Consider the following 12,941-nt stretch of genomic DNA (forward strand, 5'->3'; position numbering starts at 1 on the left):
TTATTATATCTTTGGAAGACTAATTTAACATTATATCCATGCTCATGGATAATGCATGATTGGTTAATGACATAAAATAATTTACACTCATGATGCATCAAAGTTGAACTCTTCTTTTTATTTCTTAAGTAACATAATGTATATACACATACAACATTTATTATACAAAGATTCGTCATAATTAATTACTAAACTCATATTTCATTGGTTGGCTAAGTGGCTAACATGAAATTAGATTATGATGCTCTTCACTCATATATTTAATCATAAACTATAATAAGACATGTGAGCAATACTTGTTGAGAAGAAGAACTATATATACTGAAAGAGATTAATTTATTACTCAAGATAAAAGAATATCATTGGTTATACAAAAAATCATCAACTTAATTCTCATGATCAATATCACTCTTTTCTTATTGTCTTTTCCTTCCTCATAAGATATTGACCAAAAATATATAATTATAGAAGTTAGTAATTATATAAAATGAGAAATTATATGTTTATATGTTGTTCTTGCATATCACCAAAGAACTTCAAAAAATCTTGATTCACAAGGTTTCCATTTCTATTTTTTGCCCCGATGAATTTAGTAGTTGTTAACATATGTTATTTTTGGTGAATATCCATATTCATTTATCAAATAGTGATACTAAAGTTAGATTGGACTCATCAATCACTTAAATTCATTTGTGAGTTGAGTTTTGGAGTAGAAAGAATGATAATGAGGACTTGAGAGTTATCTGACAAATATATTTATGACTATCAATCAAGCCCTTCATTTTCCTTCATTCTCATTCAAAATTCAACTCACAAACGGACTCCTTAGAGAGCAAGTAAACAGACACTAAATCGATTAAACTATTCACTAATTGATCATACCATGCATTTAATCCCAAATTGGTCAACATTCTTGTAATTTCATCTTCACCCTTTGGTGCTTGAAATTCCAAAGTTCCAAAATAGCATGCATGTGGTGGGGCCTCGAAAACATTAGTGTTCTTTTTTGACCTAATGTCCCATTTCCTGGTTTATGACCAATTGGCCATCATAAATAGTCCCTCATTCACATTTTAAACTTTAGCTAGATGTTTAACAATGGCTTCCACAATAAGATAGCCCCACTTATAAACATAATGGGGTTCTTAATCTCTCAATTATATGCTCAAGAATTCCACTTTCTCTATGCTTTTCTCTTGATTTGATAATTTTTATGGATGCAAATGCATGAGCTACTACTCTTTTGACATAGTGGGAATCTAGTCCAACTTAATCAGCTTTTTCTTCTTTATTAAAAGGTGTATCATTGTGCAGCCCTAGCCCACACGGTCACATATTATTATGGTTGTCTTTTTAAACGTTTCTCTTGGGAATTTTTTCATGAAATTTTCTTGTTTCGGTTTTATCCCTAGGCCCCACTATCATTATTAGTGTCTTTAAAACTATAGTTAAAGTGTATATATTTTTAAGCTATAAACTCACAGTTGTATAAGGTATAAGCTTACAGATGTATAAGCTATAATCTTATATATGTATAAGTTATAAGTTTGCATATACACGCTGTAATCTCATAACTATAACTACCTTTATCAAACCCCTAAGTGATTGAGGATTTATAATTCTTGATAAACCACTTTCTTTTTATACTACAAATGGTATTCTCTCACCTTTTAGGTAATGAATTAATCTCTTTTGGAGTTTGTGGTTGTCCCTTTTAACAAGGGTACACATCTGTTGTCCCACACTTAGTGTCACTTCATGTGTCATAACCTTATGATTGCTCAGAAAATTATTTAAAAATTAAATTTTAACATAAATATATTTTTTCAACCAAACACAAGGTCAAGACACATGGAGTGACACTAAGTGTGAGACGGCAGATGTGGACCCTTCAACAAGTATTGCTTTCAAGAATCAAACTTTCGACTTTGGAGATCCGGTAAAGTCTTGATTACCCACTTATTAAGTTGGTAAGCAAATTTTGTATAAACTTTCTTATGTTGGCCCTCGACACATTTATTCTAAAAAAAATGTAATAGATAAACTAGCACAAATAAATGAGTGGCTTTTAAAATTTAAATATTATTATTTTGTTAACTAAATTTTTTATAATTGTATAAATATATATCTGTATACAACGTATTATAAATTAATCATTAGTCTAGAGGCATCCATATTAAATATTTAAAGAAAAATGGTCAAAGTTGTTCTTTTGTCAATATTTAAACAGATAAAAATGCATGTACTGACAGTTTGAGTTTTACATACATAGTCAATACATAGTATTATTTTTTGTTATTTATTATTTTTTGATACATATATTTTGTATTTATTTAAATAAAAATATTTTTTAAATTGAATATTTATTATTATTATATGTTTTTGAATCTCAAATAAATTTTTGACCAGTCTATGTATATAAAAAATTGGTGCACTTCTTCCGAGATGTAACATCTCAAATTAAGCGTTGTAGTTCATGTTTTGTATCAGTATTATTATATGTTGATATATTATTATTTTTATACTTGGTATCATTTTATTATTTTGGGTAAGGAATTAATTTCTTTCGAAGTTTGTAGTTACTATTCCCAACAAGTGTTACTTCCTGGAATCAAACCCTTGACATTTTGGTCATCCTGAGATCTAGCAGGGCCTTATACTATTAGATCAACAACTCGTTGGTATATGTTGATTTATTATTTGAGATTGTCATACATTATTTGTATTTAGATTTGTATTATTATGTTGTATTTTTATCATTGTTAGTTTTAATAAACCGTTAATATTAATATCTTAAGTTTATATAAAATGGTAGGAATTCATTATATTATTTAGTGAAATATATAGTATGTGATAAGATTTAAAAGGCTACACTTTTAATGAAGAGTTTATAGATTATTTAGAGAAAAAAGATATTACCTCTAATAAAAATAATATTTAGGATTAATTTTAGTGGATAATTTAGGTTGTGTACAAAGAGAGAGAATGAAAAGTCTAGTTCTAGAGTACTATGAATATTAATCTTCTATTTTTGTGAATATTAACTTTTCACTAATATTTAGGATTAATATTAGTGAAAAGTTATATGATGAGATAATGTACTATCAATATTAATCTTCTATTTTTGTTTTCATGATGACTAAAAATGTTATAGATTGAAATTTTAGACAAACTTGTTGAAATCTTTATCTCTCCATGTTTTAGTTTTTTTCACATTTCTAGGTGATATTTTTAAGAATTAGTTTGAGTTTGAATTAAGTGGAAGACTCAATTCTAGACACTAACACACATGACATGTTTATTACTATTTACTTTATAAATTGTTAGAAAGTTTGCATTAAATTGAAAGAGGGTGGTATGGGGAAATTGTGATAACATGTTAGTTTAGTGTACGATACAATGTTGTAAAAACTGATTTATATTGGTCAATTCAACAGGTAAATCTATCTCAATACTAGTATGATGTAATAATTATATCTTTCATGCAATTATATTGATCAAAATTGATCAAACCAGTCGATTTTTAATTAAACCGTGTTGGGCATACTAGCTGATTTTTATTTAAAATTAATTTTTTAATAAAAAATTATTGGTTTTATTGATTTTTTATATTATATATGTATATCTAATGTCATCGATATGTGATTTAATTAGTGAACCATCAATTGAACTACTATATCAGTATCCTGACCGGTTTGATGGCAATATAATTTAATAATACCGTATATGCCATTGCAAAAAGATGTATTACACTGGTGTATATTATTTTATTCAATGAGATTTAAATATGATATTTTTTTTAAAGAAATTTTAATTGTTTATGCATATTTAAGCTTCTAGATATTCTATATTTTGTGTAAAAACTATGGTATTACATAACCTATATTTGGTTTAAAACTTATCAACATATATATTATTGAATATAATAAATGATTGAGATCATCTCATTAAATCAAATTTTGACATTGATATATTTTGAACTGACAAATAGTACCCTCGCCTGAAATAGCCAGTTCAAAAATTTCTACCAAGCAAACAACATCATTTTTGTTTAATAATTAATTGCTTATCTAATAATGTTATTCACAAAAATTAAATATTTAAAACATTTTTCAATCAAAAAATGATTGATAAGAAACGTTTCTTTCTAAACATTCTTGTACTTTAAAACTGGGTTTTTTAATAATGATTTTAGGTAATTCGTACGGATTTTTAATTTGATAAATTCAATTTATAAATCAACAAAATTTGTTCGTGGCTAAAGATTTATGAAAATCATTAACACCACGTGAAAGTTCTCAGCAAAATAGCATGCACTGTAAAGTATGCAATGCCTAGTCTTTAGTCACGGGTGCTCTGTGTGAATACCCGTTGACGGGCCCTTGTTGTCGTGAAAATATCACCACCATTGTAAATATAATATCGGCCGATTCAACCCTTGAAACATTTCAATAATTAAATTATATCTTTTAAATAATAATATTTATATTCATAAAGGTAATATATTTATTATAATATAGAAATGAATATGTATTTTAATTTGTGAATCATATCTTGAACCACTATATCTACTCCGACCCATATGATACAAGTTAAGATATTAACAATACTGAAAAATACTGATTAAGTTGGTTTGCATGTGTTTGCATATTCATGGATTCATAATTTTATAGGCACTCCTAATGTATCAATTTATAGACCGTATTACGTGATTCGGCTGCAATATTGTGGTTGCGGTGATTATCGTAACCATATCACATGCAATTGTAGTGTGATATTAAATCACAATAATACTACCGTAACAGACCACAAAGCAACCGCATCGCGATCGCATTTGGGTCACATCAGACTGCAATGGGCATAATGCAACCGCATTTGGGCCGCATCAGACCGCATCGATATCAAAAATATTTTTTTGATTGCAAATAATTCACACCATAACAGTCGCAATCCACATTGCAACAATCACAATAACAATAATCACAATGAACACAATCACGACTACTATTTAAAAGAGTTGCATACTCCAAAACTTGTCTGGTTGCCTAACGGACAGATATTTCTCAAATCATGAAAGGGACAAGTTTTGGTGTCCGTTATACTAAAAAAGTAATGATATTTTCGTGAGATTATGCCTCATAATTTCCAAAATCTGTTAATAGAAAAAATGTGAAGGTCACTGAATTATTATTAAACTTTATGGAAATCAGACAAATATGTTTTTGTATGTGTCTTAGAGTAACGAGGACTAGTAGCTATACTCACACACACATTAGAAGTAGAAGCACAACAATTGTTTTTTTTTATATAACCAATCATATTTTATTACCATAATGAACTAAATTCTTTCAGGATGTTGAACTATTTCTCAACACGTGTCGTTCACAATAATTAAATATTTAATATTTGACTTAGTACAATAAATAAAAATGATATACTAATACTATAAAAAAATATCTTATGTTATCGGTATATTATAGTTCTCTCATATTTTTATTCTATGTTACATTTGTTGATTTTTTTGTCTTTCTCTTGTCACTTTATTCATTATTAAAATAAACTAATTCCAAGTATAGATATCACCAGTAGTTGTTCAAATCAAATCATTTTAACTCATGTTATCCACCCTATCAAGCTCAACAAGTTCTATTCATAATAATGACTAACACTTTGATGTCACAATTATGGCACACTATTTACAACCATTACTTCTCGTACGTTTTAACCCACAAGGGGAAAATGTTACTAGATTGAAGGTTGTTAACTTAATATTGAGATGAGTATCACTTGTCCCCATTCCTATCTCATTTGGTATTCCCATCCAATCAGAAAATCTTATTTGAATAAAAAATAAAAATTATAATAATATAAATTAATATTTGTACACTATTCTATAAAATTTGATTGACTTGATACATGATAACGAAATTTTCTTTAGATAGAGAATCCTTCTCTGAACATACCTAGTGAAAAATAAAGTGCCATTTCTTACTTAAAAAAACCATGATCATATCCCCATCTTTTCGACCCCATGAGGCATGATTCATACATCATAATTAATGATCTAAACTTAGTAATAATAAGTGTATAGTAAATGGCAATTTCTCACCCAAAGATTTACCCACCTTACTCAATTAGAAATTTGGCTTTGCATCCAATTAAAAAGGGATGATGCAATGAACCTTTTATGATCTCGAGGTCATGGTCAAGGATAGAGGGGAAGGTTATCTATGTCCCACAATGTATAAAGCAAAGATACAACAACAATCAAACATTTATACCACTAGGTGAGGTTAGTTACATGAATAGAACGATGTCATAACGTTATATCATAAATCATGTACAATGTAAATATAAGTATTTGAATAAGCCATGATGTCTCATACCTTTTTTGGATTCTCCCAAAAGAAAAGTTAGTAAAGGATAATTTCATATTTGAATGCTTTAGTCCCTAATGGCAAACACCATCCAAATTAACAATCACAATAGGGTCCCCTCTTGCTCCCAAAAGCAACCCAATAATATATTCTTGAACAAACTACTCAATCAAAATAGTCATTTTTTTCTCTTTTTCAATGTACAGTACCATTTGCTTTATCTATTCCCCATGCATTTCCTCATACAACAAAACAAATTAGCATATACCTTATTTTTATACTGACACCTTTGTCTTTGCTTAGGGCACTTACTTACAATTGGTCCCTCTCTCTTGTGCTCTTCAAGTTCCAATGGAGATATTCAAATGCTTTCACTTCAATCTTCTAGCTACCACCGTCATGTTCACAGCAGTTTTAGCAATAGACCCTTATTCAGAGGCACTCCTGAGCCTAAAATCTGAACTTGTAGATGATGATGATACTTTGCATGATTGGGTGGTGCCCATTGGAGGGAACTTAACTGAGAAATCCTATGCATGTTCCTGGTCTGGTATCAAGTGTAACAAGGAATCAACAATTGTAACTGACATAGACCTATCTATGAAGAAACTTGGGGGTGTCATGTCAGGGAAGCAATTCACTATTTTCACAAAGCTCTCTGATCTTAATCTGAGCTATAACTTCTTCTCTGGGCAGCTTCCACTGGAGATTTTTAATCTCACCAGCTTACAAAACTTGGATATCAGCAGAAACAACTTTTCTGGTCACTTTCCAGGTGGAATTTCTAGACTCCAAAATTTGGTTGTGTTTGATGCCTTAAGCAACAGCTTTTCAGGGCCATTACCTGCTGAATTTTCACAGCTGGAATATCTCAAGGTTCTTAATCTAGCTGGGAGTTACTTTAAAGGACCAATTCCATCTGAATATGGTTCTTTCAGAAGCCTTGAGTTTCTTCATCTTGCAGGAAATTTCCTCTCAGGAAATATACCTCCAGAACTGGGCAACCTCAAAACAATGATCCACATGGAGATTGGCTACAATTTTTTCCAAAGTTCTATTCCATTCCAAATTGGTAACATGAGCAAGCTTCAGTATCTTGACATAGCAGGTGCAAATCTATCAGGGCCAATACCAAAGCAACTCTCCAATCTCACCAATTTGCAATCACTTTACCTATTCAGAAACAACCTAACAGGATTGATACCAAGTGAGTTCAGCAAAATCAAAGCCCTCGTAGATTTAGATCTCTCTGACAACCACCTTTCAGGGTCAATTCCTGAAAGCTTTTCAGAGTTAAAGAATCTTAGACTTCTCAGTCTCATGTACAATGACATGAGTGGCACTGTTCCTGAAGCCATTGCAGAACTCCCATCCTTGGAAACTCTTCTCATTTGGAATAATCGTTTCTCTGGATCACTTCCACAGAGCTTAGGCAGGAACTCCAAACTCAAGTGGGTGGATGTCTGCATGAACAATTTCACTGGCAGCATACCGCGAGACATTTGTGTGAGTGGTGTACTGTTTAAGTTAATCCTGTTCTCAAACAAATTTTCAGGTGATCTTTACCCTTTGTCTAATTGTTCTTCACTTGTTCGACTTCGCTTAGAAGATAATTCTTTCTCAGGAGAGATCCCCTTAAAATTCCGCCATCTTCCTGATCTCTCATATGTTGACCTGTCTATGAACAATTTTGTTGGTGGCATTCCATCAGATATATCTCAAGCTATTCAACTTGAGTATTTCAATGTCTCTTATAATCCACAATTAGGAGGCACCATCCCTCCACAAATATGGTCTTTGCCCCTACTTCAAAAAATTTCAGCATCTTCTTGTGGTATTTTAGGAAACCTTTCCTCATTTGAGCCCTGCAAATCAATTTCAGCTATTGAACTAGATAGGAACAAATTATCTGGAACTATCCCAAACAGTGTTTCCAATTGCCAAGCTCTAAAGCAAATGAAACTATCCAACAATAATCTGACAGGTCATGTACCCGAGGAGCTCGCAAGCATACCTGTCCTTGGTGTAGTAGACCTATCGAATAATAAGTTCAATGGCCTCATACCTGGGAAGTTTGGTAGTTCTTCAAGTTTACAACTTCTAAATGTGTCATTCAACTATATCTCTGGTTCAATACCCACAGGGAAGCCCTTCAAATTAATGGATAGCAGTGCCTTTGTAGGAAACTCAGAGCTATGTGGAGCACCCCTTCGACCATGTCCTGATTCAGTTAGAATATTGGGAGGCAAAGGTGCATGGAGACTTACACGTATTGTGCTACTCTCTATAGGGTTGCTAATAATCCTTCTAGGATTAGCTTTTGCAATACGTTATTTCAGAAGGGGAGTTAAGAATCAATGGAAGATGGTCTCATTTTCTGGACTCCCGCAATTCACAGCAAATGATGTTTTGACAAGCTTCAGTGCCACAAAAATCACAGAAGTTCCATCACCGTCACCTTTAATTTCCAAAGCAGTTCTACCTACAGGAATAACAGTTTTAGTTAAGAAGATTGAATGGGAAGCAAGGAGCACTAAGGTGGTGTCGGAATTTGTGATGCAACTAGGAAATGCAAGGAACAAGAACTTAATCAGGCTTTTGGGGTTTTGCTTTAACCAGCATCAAGCCTATCTTTTGTATGATTATTTGCCCAACGGAAATTTGGCTGAGAAAATTGGAATGAAATGGGACTGGGCAGCTAAATTCAGAACTGTGGTTGGAATTGCAAGGGGACTTTGCTTCCTTCACCATCACTGTTTCCCAGCCATACCCCATGGAGACTTAAAGTCAACCAACATTGTATTTGATGAAAACATGGAACCCCATTTGGCAGAATTTGGGTTCAAACATGTGCTGAATTTGAGCAAAGGCTTCTCTCTAACCTCAGCTAAGTGGGAAAAAGAAACAGGTAAGACAAACAAAGGTGTGCTTATACATATGCATTTTATGATATAATTCAATTTTTTTCACCTTCATCTTATCAATTAAAATCAGAATGAATATTTATCAAGAGCCAGCCTATCAAAAAAATATTATTTATCAAGAGCCATTATGTAAATTCTTAAACACCAGAAAATGAGTACAATGACGAAGAATACAAAAGGTACATGCAGCAAGTAACTGACAAATCATGGCTGAAAATATCTGTTGAAATTGAAGGGTTTTCGTATAGGAAAAGGAAAAGAGAGAATAGACAAAAATGATGTGAATTACTTGAATTGCATCTGTTTCTTAAGTTGCTTACAAATGCACTAGTACATGGGTACTTATTAGTGCTTTAGATGTCATATGATGCATGCAATACGAAGAACTTAAGCATATGCATGCATAGGAAAAATACCATGACAGTAGAAAATACATGAACACTAATTAATAAAGTGCATGGATCTTTTTTATATTTCCCACAATATCTTCATTCATTTACAGAACTTCATATTACCAAGGGCATAAATCTTTTATTTTGAAACACTGCTGTAATGATTAATCTAGGTCCACAAATCTAGACGATCAAACAATTAATGAAACAGTTATATAGCTTTCTGTCAATTTTATATAACTAATATTCAATTATTCATGCTACCCAGCAATCCCCACCTCTTTTTTTTTTAATTCAGAGCTCATTGGTTTATGTATTATTTATGGATTTTTGGATGGCAGAACACAATGAAGCTATGCAAGAGGAACTCTGCATGGATATCTATAAATTTGGGGAAATGATTCTAGAAATTTTAACTAGCGGAAGGTTGACAAATGCAGCAGCCAGCATCCACAGCAAACCATGGGAAGTTCTTCTAAGAGAAACTTACAATGAGAATGAAGTGAGTTCTGCCAGTTCATTGCAAGAGATTAAACTGGTTCTTGAGGTTGCTAAGCTTTGTACTAGAAGCAGGTCATCCGACCGGCCATCCATGGAAGAGACTTTGAAGCTTTTGTCAGGGTTAAAACCTCTAAAAGATGACACAACTCAAGAAGGATACTAAATTTTTCATTTGCATTTTTCATCACTACATTGAAAGTCATTACAAATACATAATTTCTTAGTTAAGAAGTTTGCAAGTGTGTAATTAAATGTGTTTGTAGCTTATATAATATATATTTACATTACTTTAGTGTGCCATACATTTCTGTCCCATTCTCCCTCAATCAATTCCATAAAATATTTGAAATGACATTCATTTAACTTTATGATATGCATGACTCACATTCAACTAAGTATCTCATTGTTGTTATCTTGCCATTTACCTTCAAATCAGAGGCATGCAACACCCTGCCCAACTTTACAATGCTAAATCAAATTCCAGTTCAATAAAAAGAAAATTCCAGTTGAAGAACAAGTACAAAGTCAGTGTAGAAATACAGTTGATGAACAAGGCAAATTTGGCAATGGGAAAACCCTGTGTAGCTTGAACCATAAACTACAATAACGAGTGAGTACAACAACAACCAACAACAAAAACAACAACAACCAAGGCTTTATCCGACTAGGTGGGGGCGGCTTACTATAACGAGTGAGTATCTTCATAAAATCAATGTTGTGTACCTTTCAGCCAATACTATTCACAACATCCAAGAACAAAATGCGCCCATTTCCCAGAGCTCTACTTATATGCAAATGCAAATGCTTTCAAAAACTTTTTCCCATGTCAGGAAAGTCGAAACAGAGCTTCCTTTGACATTTGTTGCATTAATAGGTTCAATGAAGTTATCTATAAAATCCCCAGCAAAGCATTAAAAAAATAAGCAAACCAATGTTGTAGCGGCTAGTGAAGCAAAACAGAGGACCATCATGAAAGCCACTTTGACATAAGAGACTCAACCAAGTTATCTGATAAGTTTCAGGGAAGCTTCTTCTGAGTCCTTGACATTTATAGTGATATTAAGAGATTAGCAAAGCATTATAAAACTAAGCAGGCCAATGCTGTAGTAAGGAAGCAGATTAAGGATCATCATGAAACTTCATCAAACCATTTCTGCAAACAAAAACACAAAATCCTCCACATCCGCATCCACATCCTACTTATATGAATAAGGTGGAAAAGATTAAATGTTTTGGAAAAGAGCAGTAACATTTGAACAAATGATTCAGCCAACTCGTGACCCCTAATAGTCTATCGACACTTCATTGTTTTATACAAAAGCTATGCATATTTTGCTCATAAACTATCAAGATTCGCAAGAAATTGCCCGAATCAATTATCCAAATACTCATACTTTGCTCATAAACTACCAAGTGACAGCACAAGAAGTTACCCAAATCAATTCCTGGAATTACATTTTCAACTGTAACAAGATTGTAAACCTCTATCAAATTCAAATTTAAATCCCATTATAAAGGAAGTACAATTTAAATGAATTCTAATCTAACAATTTAAACCTTTCCAAAGTCTCATTAAGAACATCAACAACTCCTTCAAAACTATCAAACCTAGAACTCACCACATCAACCTTCACTCCCAACCTCTCCACTCCGGCAGCCGTGACTGGCCCATGCGCCGCCACAATCAACCTTGGGCACCGCCTCCTCACATCTTCAAAAACCAATCCAAATTCCTTCAAACTCTTCAGCAGCCCCTCCACTTCAGCACTACTAGTGAACACCACTGCATCCAATTCCCCTTCCTCAATTCCCTTCACAATCCCCTCCGCACACCGTGCCCCGGCCCAACGCGTCTCATACGCATTCACCCGGACCGGGGCCCAATCCATAGCCCAAAGCTCATTTAAGAAATTGGGGACCACCGGAGGCTCGTCCAGTCCCACAACACGTGGGACTGGACATAAAACCTTTCGGCCATCCCCAATCCCAAGTGATGACACCAAGGAACTCGGTGTCGCAATAGGTGGCACCAGGATCCTAACACGTCCGGAATTTCCGGATAATTTGTATATAAAGTCTTTGTCGAGAAGCTCGGAATCTTTGCCGAGGGCGGCGAGAGTAAAGGTGGGGCCGGCGTCGGAGAGAGGAGGTTGGGGGAGGTCGGAGGCGGCGTCGGAGAATGATTGGATGGCGGTTCGGGAGGTGAAGGCGATGGCGGAGAAGGAGTGGAGGGAGTGAGGGGAGAGATAAGGAGTGAGGTTGGAGGGAGTGGGTTGAATAATGAGAGTTGGAGACCAGAGGGGATTGTAGGAGTTGAGGGTGAGGAGGAGGGATAGTCTTGCGGCGTAGTTGGGTGGCGTAGTAAATGCTACGATGGGGTTGTGGTTTGGGATGGTGGAGGTTGCGGTGGTCACCGGCATTTTCCACTTTTTGCAACTGAGTTGGCGGTTGATTTGCATGTTCAAGTAGTAGCTATCTTTCTAATGAGTTTTCTTTTTCTCTAAGGATAGAGAAGGTGTATGATAATATTATTCGACCATAAAAGTAGTAGAGTTTTTTGTATTATCAATTTTTTTTGTTAAGCAACTAATGAGATTTGTGGTTTATCTCAACAAATATCGCTATCAGAAATCGAACTTTGACATTTAAAATCTACTGGACTCTTGTATCATTTGATCAATGCCTTATTAAATTTGAGTCAACTAGACTCAATTAAAATTTATAAACTTTTGAGTGGATTGGGGATG

General features: G+C 33.5%; 2 protein-coding genes across 2 annotated transcripts; one reads left to right on the top strand and one right to left on the bottom strand.

Annotated features, from left to right (window-relative positions):
* Window positions 6,379-10,496, top strand: LOC109326971 (leucine-rich repeat receptor-like protein kinase TDR). The gene is made up of 2 exons (XM_019559924.1): window positions 6,379-9,285; window positions 10,035-10,496. The coding sequence occupies exons 1-2, from the start codon at window positions 6,729-6,731 to the stop codon at window positions 10,355-10,357; spliced, it is 2,880 nt and encodes a 959-aa protein (XP_019415469.1). The 5' UTR covers window positions 6,379-6,728; the 3' UTR covers window positions 10,358-10,496.
* On the bottom strand, window positions 11,733-12,614 carry LOC109326295. Its single transcript, XM_019558994.1, has one exon. The coding sequence runs from the start codon at window positions 12,612-12,614 to the stop codon at window positions 11,733-11,735; it is 882 nt and encodes a 293-aa protein (XP_019414539.1).

Source organism: Lupinus angustifolius, chromosome LG14 (assembly GCF_001865875.1).
Source record: "Lupinus angustifolius cultivar Tanjil chromosome LG14, LupAngTanjil_v1.0, whole genome shotgun sequence".
Taxonomy (NCBI): Eukaryota; Viridiplantae; Streptophyta; class Magnoliopsida; order Fabales; family Fabaceae; genus Lupinus; species Lupinus angustifolius.

Excerpts from the sequence above, each read along its gene's own strand:
- LOC109326971 (XM_019559924.1), top strand. The coding sequence starts at position 6,729 with ATGGAGATATTCAAATGCTTTCACTTCAATCTTCTAGCTACCACCGTC. Across the intron at positions 9,286-10,034 it reads TAAGTGGGAAAAAGAAACAG|AACACAATGAAGCTATGCAA; the intron begins GTAAGACAAACA and ends TTTGGATGGCAG.
- LOC109326295 (XM_019558994.1), bottom strand. The coding sequence starts at position 12,614 with ATGCCGGTGACCACCGCAACCTCCACCATCCCAAACCACAACCCCATC.